We start from the raw sequence: 9,944 nt of genomic DNA, 5'->3' as shown, positions 1-9,944 counted from the left end.
TATGAACAGGTAGTACAGAGCCCCATGTCACCTACTTCTGTTGTGTCAACCCCTTAATTTCACTTTAATTGTATGGAATCATGAGACGGTTGGTACGGAATTCTATGGACTAAAATGAAACCTCCCATCACCACTTGGTCTGTCAATTTGTCATACTGTGGTGGCTTGTATTTTCTGTGATACTAGAAACTATACCACGGGTATTTTAAACATCAGTAGGTCACCCACCATGGACAGTTTTCAGCTGAGCTTCCAGTTAATGACAGACTAGGAAGAAAAAGAGGACTACTTCTGAATATTTAGCACTGAAAACCTTATGCATAGTAGTGGAACACAGTCAGCACAGAATATTGAATATAGAAACATGATGAAGAACAACAGAATATTGTCAGATATAGTGCCAGAAGATGAGCCCCTCAAGTTGGAAGGCACTCAAAATGTGACTTGGAAAGAGCTGCTTCCTCAAAGTAGAGTTGACTGTGATGACTCAAATAGAGTAAAGCCATTGGGATCAACATTTGCTGACAGGGCAAATGTTGAAGAGAACGCAAAAGGAAGATAAACAGCAGTAAACATCCATTAATAATTGGAACATGGAATGCACGAATTATGAATGTAGGGAAATTGCATATTTTTATAAATGAAATGGAATGCATCCACATCAATATCCTAGGCATTACTGAGCTGAAGTGAACTGGTATTGGCCATTTTGAATCTGACACTCACATGGTATACTATGCCGGAAATGACAAATTGAAGAGGAATGTCTCTCATTCCTCTTCAAAAAGAACATATTAAGATCTGTCTTGAAGTACAACGCTGTCTGTGATAGGATAATATCTATAAGCCTACAAGGAAGACCAGTTGATGCTGCTGTTATTCAAATTTATACACCAACTACTAAAGCTAGTGATGATAAAATTAAAGAATTTTATCAAATTCTTCAGTCTGAAATTGATCAACTAGTCAATCAAGCTGTATTGATAATTACTAGTGATTGGAATGTAAAGGTTGGAAACAAAGAGGAAAGATCAGTAGTTGGAAAATATGGCCTTGATAATAGAAACAATGCTGGAGATAGCATGACAGAATTTTTCAAGACTAGCTGATACATTGGGAGCTGTGGCCAAACATGGGTTTGATTTCCTCTGTGTGCCTGTCTTCCCCCTGCATTTCAAGAGGGAGTTCACTCAGGAATCTGCTAAGAATCGGCCTGGTCCCCAGACATGATCTGACCTACTGCTGTCAGGAATGGACTGGCATACACTAATTGTCTGCAAGCTCTCTCCATGGATCCGTCCAGACTCAAAAGGGAGAAGATCCGCAGGAACTCAGAGGCGGCCATGTTACAGGAGCTGAATTTCAGGGCATATCTGGGTCTTCCAGCTTTCCTGCTACTCCTCAATCAAGAGGATAACATTAACCTGGCCAGAGTTTTGACCAGTCACATCCACACTGGCCATCACTCCTCTATGTTCTTGATGCGGGTACCCTTGGTGGCACCAGAGGACCTGCGCAATGATATAATTGAGAATGAACCTACTACACACACAGAGGACTATAGTGGAGAGGAAACGACATGGATGTGGTGGCACACCTTTCAGACTTTGTGTGACTATAGCAAGAGAATTGCAGTGGCTCTCAAAATTGGGGCTGACTTCCCATCTAATCATGTCATTGATCATTGGCTTGGGGAACCCATCAAAGCAGCCATTCTCCCTACCAGCATTTTCTTGACCAATAAGAAAGGATTTCCAGCTGTTTCTAATATACATCAGAGGCTCATCTTTCATCCCCTCAAGATGGAAGTGTGGTTCATCATTACAGGTACCAACTACCACTCAGAGAAGAAGTTTTGCTCCTACCTTCAGTACCTGCGATACTTGAGCCAGAACTGCCCTCTACCCATTGCCTATGAACTCTTTGCCAAGGGTTATGAAGACTATCTTCAACCCCACTCTAGCCACTGATGGACAATTTGAAATCTCAGATGTATGAAGTATTTGAAAAAGACCGCATCAAATACTCTCAGGTGTCAACAAGCCATCTATAAAAAGAGAAGGCTACCAACTTTGAGGTGCTGATGGTAGTGGGAGCAGTCCAGGGTCCCCTGGTGAATGCTTGCCTTCGGGCAAGCTTTGCAGGCTGACCAGCGGATAAAGCTGTATGCTGTGGAGAAAAACCCAAATGCTTGATGATGCTAGAGAACTGGCAGTTTTAAGAATGGGGAAGCTAGGTGACAGTAGTCTCTTGGGACATGCATGAATGAGTGGCTCCAGAGAAAGCAGACATCATTGTCAGTGAGCTTCTAGATGCCTTCACTGACAATGAACTGTCACCTGAATGCCTGGATAGAGCCCAGCTGTTCTTAAAAGATGATAGTGTGAGCATCCCTGGGGAATACACCTCCTTCCTGGCTCCCATCTCCTCCTGCAAGCTGTACTATGAGGTCCGAGCCTGTCAGGAAAAGGACCGAGATCCCGAAGCCCAGTTTGTGATGCCCTATGTGGTGTGGTTGCACAATTTCCACCAGCTATTAGCCCCCCAGCCCAATAGAGATCCTATGATTGACAACAACCGCTATTGCACCTTGGACTTTCCTGTGGCAGTGAACACAGTGTTGCATAACTTTGCAAGTTACTTTGAGACTGTGCTTCATCAGGACATCACTCTATGAGTATTCATCAGAGACTCACTCTGCTGGCATGTTCTCATGGTTTCCCATCCTCTTCCCCATTTAGCAATCCATTACAGTGTGTGAAGGCCAGACTATCTGTGTGTGTTTCTGGCGATGCAGCAATTCTAAGAAGGTGTGGCATGAGTGGGGTGTGACCGCACCAGTCTGTTCTGCCATTCACAATCCCACAGGCCGCTCGTATACCATTGGCCTCTAGCCCTGCCTATGAGTGTTCACAGCCTTGGGAACAGCTTCCAGTCTGCTCCTTTGCCACAGAAGGTGCAGTACATCACTGGGCTGTGACTTCCCTTGCCCATCAGAGAGGAGTATTTCAGTCTGCTTTTCTGCCTTACATCAAAGTGGGCAAAAGGCCCAAGCTACCAATCTGTGAAGACGTCAGGCCAGGGGTTGAAGAATTACTACTGGGTCTGAAGCCACATCAACTAGACACTCAGCCTCAAGAACTACCTGGAGTAATCCTGAGAACATTTTCATCAAATACATTTTCAGTCCTTTCCTTACCCATCACTGTTCCCATTTTGATGGTTCTATGTAGGAGGAAATAAAAATAAAGTCAAGTTGTGGCCTTTCCTGCTCCAAACCGCTCCCCTCCCCCCCCCAAAAAATAAACTCTATAGTTGAAGAAACTGTTGATGTAGCTTTGAGAAGAAATAAAGGATCTGAAATGCAAAAGAAGTAAGAATACCTTCAAATATTATACAAATGTTGTGGTCAAGATTTGTTTCATGAAATTCCAGGTGGCAGTACAACTTAAGAAAACTAAAAAGAAATGATCTTGTTAGTTCATTCTTATTGGTGACAACTCCTCTTAGACTTGGGGCTCATTTTAAGATTGCATTGTTGTTTTGGACTGCCAATAGAATGAGAAAATCTGTCTTGCAAAAAATACAGTCCGAGTACGCCTTAGAAACAAGGAGGGCAAAACTTCACCTTGTGTATTTTTGACAAATTATCAGGAGGGACCAGTCCCTGGAGAAGGTCACTATGCTCAGTAAAATAGAGGGTCAGCAAAAAAGAGGAAGACCCTTACTGAGATGAATTAACACAGTGATCGCAACAATGTGCTCAAACAGAGCAATGACAGTAAGGATGACACTAAGCAGTGTTTTGCTTTGTTGTGCATAGGGTTGTTTGAGTATGAATCAATTGGATGGCACCAAACAACAACAACAACATATTCATATTTAAAAAGTTGTAGAGTCAACGTTACTAACTAGGAGTCTGTACAAGTCAATTCTTTTTCACTCTCAGATATACCAACTAGTTATTAAAAGTTATTTCTTTTGTTTGGTTCTACTTTTGTTTTCTCTCTGTGGGAAAAAAATATTTTGCAAAACATAATTACTCCCAATGCAACGCTAAAAACTGATTTATCACATCTCCAATTAGATTAGTTATTTGGCATCAAGATAGAAAGCTTTATATTGTCTGGCCTTATGATATTGCAAATGTGTAATTGAGGGCAAGAAGAGCTCAGTCCTCTTACTTTAGCAGAGTTTAGTGCAGGGCATCAGATTAAAATATATCAAGTCAAGAGTATATTGCAAATATTTTCGCTATGAAGATTTATAGCTGAATTAAGAGTGTTAAGAAACAACCTGGGCACCAAATTTAGCAAAAATAAGGGAGAGCAAAAAGACTGCAGTGAGTTATTAAAAGTATAAATATTATGCATATACTTACATATTTTTGAACTAGGTAAGTAAGCTGTCTTCTATATGCAAGATTAGCTACTAGAATTCCGCAAAGCGGAGGCTATTGCTATCTCAGTCAAATTGGAAATGCTGCCTAGAAGTCCCAAATTCCTGTTGCTCTCTTCTCTGACTAAATGGCTCTGCTGCTGCCAGCTTTAAGGTCTGGCTTGATAAGAATAAAATCATACTTTGATGAGCAGAGGGAGTGTTTGGTACAATCTTTATGTATTACCTCTTTGTCTTCTTTTACTTTCTATTTAGGAAATATCTAGCCTTGCTTTAAACAAATATTTATTTAATACCAACATTTCCCTGAGAAGAAGAGAGGAGCTACTATGTGAAACAGAATAATGATCAGTGTTTGCTTCCTTTTGAGTCAGCTCTGACTCATCGTGTTGCCAAGTCCTGCATCATCTTCATGACCAATAGACTTGAGTCTATTGAGCATGTTGTTGATGTTGTTATGTGCCGTGGAGTCGGTTCCGACTCATAGCGACCCTGTACAGGGTTTCCGAGGCTGTAAATCTTTACGGGAGCAAAAAGCCTCATCTTTCTCCCACGGAGCAGCTAGTTGTTTCAAACTGCTGACCTTGTGGTTCACAGCCCAATTCATAACCACTACACTACCAGAGCTCCTTTGAGCATAATGGTGATCAATTAGGTGTCCTTTACTATTTTTTGTTTCCGTTCTTGGTAGTGGTGGTGGTGATGTGTCATGGAGTCTGTTCTGACCCATAGTGACCCTGTATAGGGTTTCTGAGGCCATAAGTCTTTATGATTTTTCATCTTTCTCCTGCAGAACTGCTGGAGGTTTTGAACTGCTGACCGTGAGATTAGCAGCCTAACTCATAACCCCTATGCTACCATAGCTCCTTAAGGGGGAAAGAAAATGTCTTGTTTTTAATAAGTTTATGGTTTTATAGTTTTAGGGTGGATAGTAATGTTAAGACTGGACTCCTGTTGTGGCTCTGTAGGGTCAGCACTGGACTGTGAACTACAAGGTCAGTGTTGCTCCTCAGAAACCCTATAAAGTTCTCTGTTAGTCAGAACAGACACGGTGGTACTTGACAACAACATTAATGCAAGATTAAATTCCTATATATCAAATTTGGTTTTACATTAGGAGGGAGAAATTCTCTTATGATATATTTTGAGATTTGAAAATACTTTCATCTCTGAGCTACACTAGCCAGAAAGGAATTAGTGTTTCATTAATGAAGAAGTTGGGTGCTCTGAACTTAATTTAAGGAATTCTGAGTGACTTTTTCAAACTCATGTTCCCAACACACAAATTCACATATGCCTCAATACCTAGAATTTTAGATGTTTTGGGGGTAGCTTAGTTCTGTCTTCAAGGTTGGCCAGACAACTATTAAGTGAAACTGTAACACTGGTTCTGTTTAATTTAGCTTGCAATAAGAAATTATAGAAAGTTAGTATGGAAACTGTCTAATTGTATCTTACAATTTCAACAATGAAGACTGAAAACCAAAATGATTTAGTTTCGGTTTATACAGTTTTTGTTTTTAAAAGTTTTAAATGTTTATTACATTGTTGTTGTTGATGTTGTTAAGTGCCATTGAGTGATTCTGAGCCATACTGACTCTGTATAGGGTTTCCAAAGAGCAGTTGGTGAGCTTGAACCACCGACCTTGCAGTTCAAATGACTTTGCAGTCTGATGCATTAGCCCACAGCACCAATTAGTTATATCTAAATAATCTGGCCTTAACAAACTAGTGAAGAATATGGGATCAGATCTTCAATCAATATAGGGACAAATGAATATTTGTTGTGTATTGGTGGGTACATAGCTAAAACCAAATATATTTCTCTAATAACTGGAGATTGTATAGCACTTTCTTTTTGTATCAAGTGCCCACATCATGTCCAAAATGTTAAGCAAAATGTCCAAAACCATTCAAGAGGGAATTTAAGTGCTAGTTAACTTTTTTCCTTTTGAGAACCTATTATGTGTTCAAATTCTACCATGTTATATTTAAATTATATGAGGCATTTTCAAATGGATTATTAATGAAACTGTTATAAATTCTTATAAACCCAAGTGTGCCAAGGGATGTTTAAGAAGCGATAAAAGACACAGCAAGAAAGAAGAAACTGAAATGCATAGATGGTTCATTCATAAATGAGTGGTCTTCATATGACAGAAGATGATTTTGATGAACTATTATTAATTGTATATAAAGAAATATTTTGACCTTAACAGAATTTCTCTCCTTCGATCTTTGATATGGAAAATTGCTTGTATTAGGCTATTAAAACATTTCCAAATTACGATTATTAATTTCAAGATCACTAATCCATATACTTAGCCCTGCTTTAAAGATTAATTGCATCCATAAATGATACCCAGATCTGTCATTTCCAACTTATTTTTTATTGTTGGCATACACATTCTCCTATAGCTAAGCCTCTTCTCTCACAGGTCCCAGAAAATGCCTTCCATATTTTTACCTTTGTATTCATATTCTTATTGTTTTCTCTGTCTTTTTGTCTAGTAAACCCCCCAAATTAAAAATGGTTTATCTTATGTTATCATTTTGACAACAATTAATTTCTACCAGCTTACTAATATTTATGGGATGGGTATGTCACTCATATTTGCCAGTTTCTGATTTTGTATTATTTAGTTTTTTAAATAAAGGAGATCTGGTAGCGTAGTGGTTACAAGTCAGGCTGCTAACTTCAAGGTAAGCAGTTTGAAACTACCAGCCATTTCACAGAAGGAAAATTAGGCTTTCTGCTCCCATAAAGACTAACAGCCTGCCAAACCCTGGACATGCTTGGTATGAGTCAGAACCTTCTCCATGGCACACTGCCACCACCACCACCAGTTTTTAAATACGTGCATCTTATCTTTTTAATTATGAAATGAACCTTATCTTTTATTTCCCCCACATTTCTCCCATTTCCCATTATCATCATAGGTGTTAAATAATGGTCAGTTGATATATCTGAGTACATTTCATTAGGTTGAATTGTTTCAATTGAAAACATTTGTTTATTAACTACCTGTGTTATATTATGAATCACCCTAATATGTCCTTGATTATTTTTATATAGGTGACTGTGCATTGAATACATGGCTCACACAAATGAATCAGTGGTATCTGAGTTTGTGCTGCTGGGTCTCTCTGATTCTTGGAATCTTCAGCTCTTCTTTCTTCCAGTCTTCTCTATAGTATATGTGGCATCTGTACTTGGCAACATCATGATTATTGTTATCATTTCCTCTGACTCCCATCTGAACTCCCCCATGTACTTCCTGCTCAGTAACCTTTCTTTCATCGATATCTGTCAGTCTAACTTTGCCACTCCCAAGATGCTTGCAGACTTTCTTGTAGAGCACAAGACTATCTCTTTTGAAGGTTGTATGGCTCAGATATTCTTTCTTCATACTTTTGTTGGGAGCGAGATGATGTTGCTTGCAGCTATGGCATTTGACAGATTTATAGCCATATGTAAACCCCTGCACTATAGCACAATTATGAGTCGGAGATTATGTATAATATTTGTGTCTATATCTTGGGCTGTGGGTATTCTTCATTCTGTGAGCCACTTGGCATTCACAGTGGATCTACCATTCTGTGGTCCCAATGAGGTAGATAGCTTTTTTTGTGACCTTCCCATGGTGATAGAGTTGGCTTGCATGAATACTTATGGAATGGAAATTATGATCCTCATTAACAGTGGTCTAATAGCATTGAGCTGTTTTCTGGCTTTAATTATTTCCTACACCATCATTTTGATCACTGTCCTATGCCGGTCCTCCAGTGGGTCTTCCAAGGCACTTTCTACATTAACTGCTCATATCACAGTGGTGATTCTTTTCTTCGGACCTTTCATTTATTTCTACATATGGCCTTTTAGCAGATTTTCAGTGGATAAGTTCCTTTCAGTGTTCTATATTGTTTGTACACCCCTGTTGAACCCTATCATTTACTCTCTGAGGAATGAAGATGTTAAATCAGCTTTGCGGAAGTTGAGAAATCGTCTTGTGAACTCCTGAAAAACTAGAAAATTACCAAGAGGAAGAATAATTTTGAATGGTGAGATAGTTACAGTTTTGTGTCAACTTGACTGAGCTAGGATTCTCAATGGTTTGGCAAGTAACGTGTAGTCCTCCCACATGATAAGATCTAATATAATGTAATCAACTCCATGATGAGAGCTGCTACAAGCATCCAGTCAATTGAAAGGAAGTTTCCTAGGTGGTGTGACCTACATCAATATATTAGACACTGGACAAATCTTGCTTACTTTCTGCTGTGTCTGGATCCTTCATCTAGCTCATCATCCAACAAGTGGTACTTTGTACTTAAACCAATGGCTTGCTCCATTGCCTGTTGATCCTGGGAATTAGCAGGAGCCTGACATTTTGCCTCCCTACCCTACCTGCCATCTGACTTGCTGATTATGGTTCATTTGACTCATGAACTTGGGACTAGGCCACATTTGTACTATGTGAGCCATTTCTCAGATATAAATTTCTCTTTATATATACATAGGAATTCTGTTGTGGCACTGTAGGAAAAGTATAGACCACAATGTCAGTTTGAATCATAATGTAGGTAGTTCAAACTCACCAGTTGCTTCTTGGAAACCCTACACAGGTTTACTATGAGTCACTGGCTCCACAGCACTTAACAAGAACAACATTTTTGTTGTTGTTGTTAGGTCCCATTGAGTCAGCACCAACACATAGAGAATCCATGCGTACAATAGCAAAACATTACCAGGTTCTAGGCCAACCCCACAATCGCTGCTACATCTGAGCCCATCACTGCTGACATTGTGCCAATCAATTTCATTGGGGGTCTTTCTCTTTTTCTCTGACCCTTCACTATATCAAACATGATATCCTTCTCTAGTGACTGGTCCCTTCTGAAAATATGTATGAAGTATAAGAGACAAAGTCTGGCCATCCTGGCTTCCAAAGAGCACTTTGGCTGCACTTCTTCCAGTGCAGATCTGTTGGTTCCTTTGGCAGCCCATCGTACTTTCAATAGTCTACTCTAACATCATAACTCAAATGCATCAATTCTTCTACTGTCTTTCTTATTTACAGTTCAACTTTTGCATGCATATGAGGTTATTGAAAATACCATGGCTTGGATCAGGTGTATTTTAGTCCTCAAACTGACATCTTTGCTCTTCAACACTTTAAAGAAGACTTGTGCAGCAGATTTACCTAATGTAATAAGCCATTTGATTTTTTGATTGCTGCTTCCATGAGTGTTGACAGTTGACCTGAGTAAAATGAAGTCTTTGACAACATGTATAAACATCTAAACTTTATTGGTTTGCTTCTTTAGAGAACTAGCCTAAGACAAATTGGAATGAAAAATCTCCAGAGGATCACAGCATTGTGCAGCCATCTCTACTAATAATATGGTTTATTTAGTTATGGCAATGTTAGTTTGTCTTGTGCAATGGGAAGTGCATAAAATCCGTTTCTGGTTTATTATTCAAGTAGAATTTTAACTGATTCTTTCATTGTTTGAAATGATAAATTGCAAGTTGTCTTGAAAAT

General features: G+C 39.2%; 1 protein-coding gene and 1 pseudogene across 1 annotated transcript; both read left to right on the top strand.

The window, feature by feature from the left end:
* The first annotated feature begins 1,107 nt into the window (after window positions 1-1,107).
* LOC102812641 lies at window positions 1,108-2,894 on the top strand (annotated as a pseudogene).
* Window positions 2,895-7,493: 4,599 nt separating this feature from the next.
* Window positions 7,494-8,420, top strand: LOC102812268 (olfactory receptor 4K1-like). Its single transcript, XM_006877138.1, has one exon. It carries the CDS (start codon window positions 7,494-7,496, stop codon window positions 8,418-8,420), a length of 927 nt encoding a protein of 308 aa, XP_006877200.1.
* The last annotated feature ends 1,524 nt before the right edge of the window (window positions 8,421-9,944 follow it).

Source organism: Chrysochloris asiatica, unplaced genomic scaffold (assembly GCF_000296735.1).
Source record: "Chrysochloris asiatica unplaced genomic scaffold, ChrAsi1.0 scaffold00444, whole genome shotgun sequence".
Taxonomy (NCBI): domain Eukaryota; kingdom Metazoa; phylum Chordata; class Mammalia; order Afrosoricida; family Chrysochloridae; genus Chrysochloris; species Chrysochloris asiatica.
Note: the sequence above shows the minus strand (reverse complement) of the source record. Positions and strands in the feature narration are given on the sequence as shown.

Coding starts and splice junctions, on each gene's coding strand:
- LOC102812268 (XM_006877138.1), top strand. CDS start 7,494: ATGGCTCACACAAATGAATCAGTGGTATCTGAGTTTGTGCTGCTGGGT.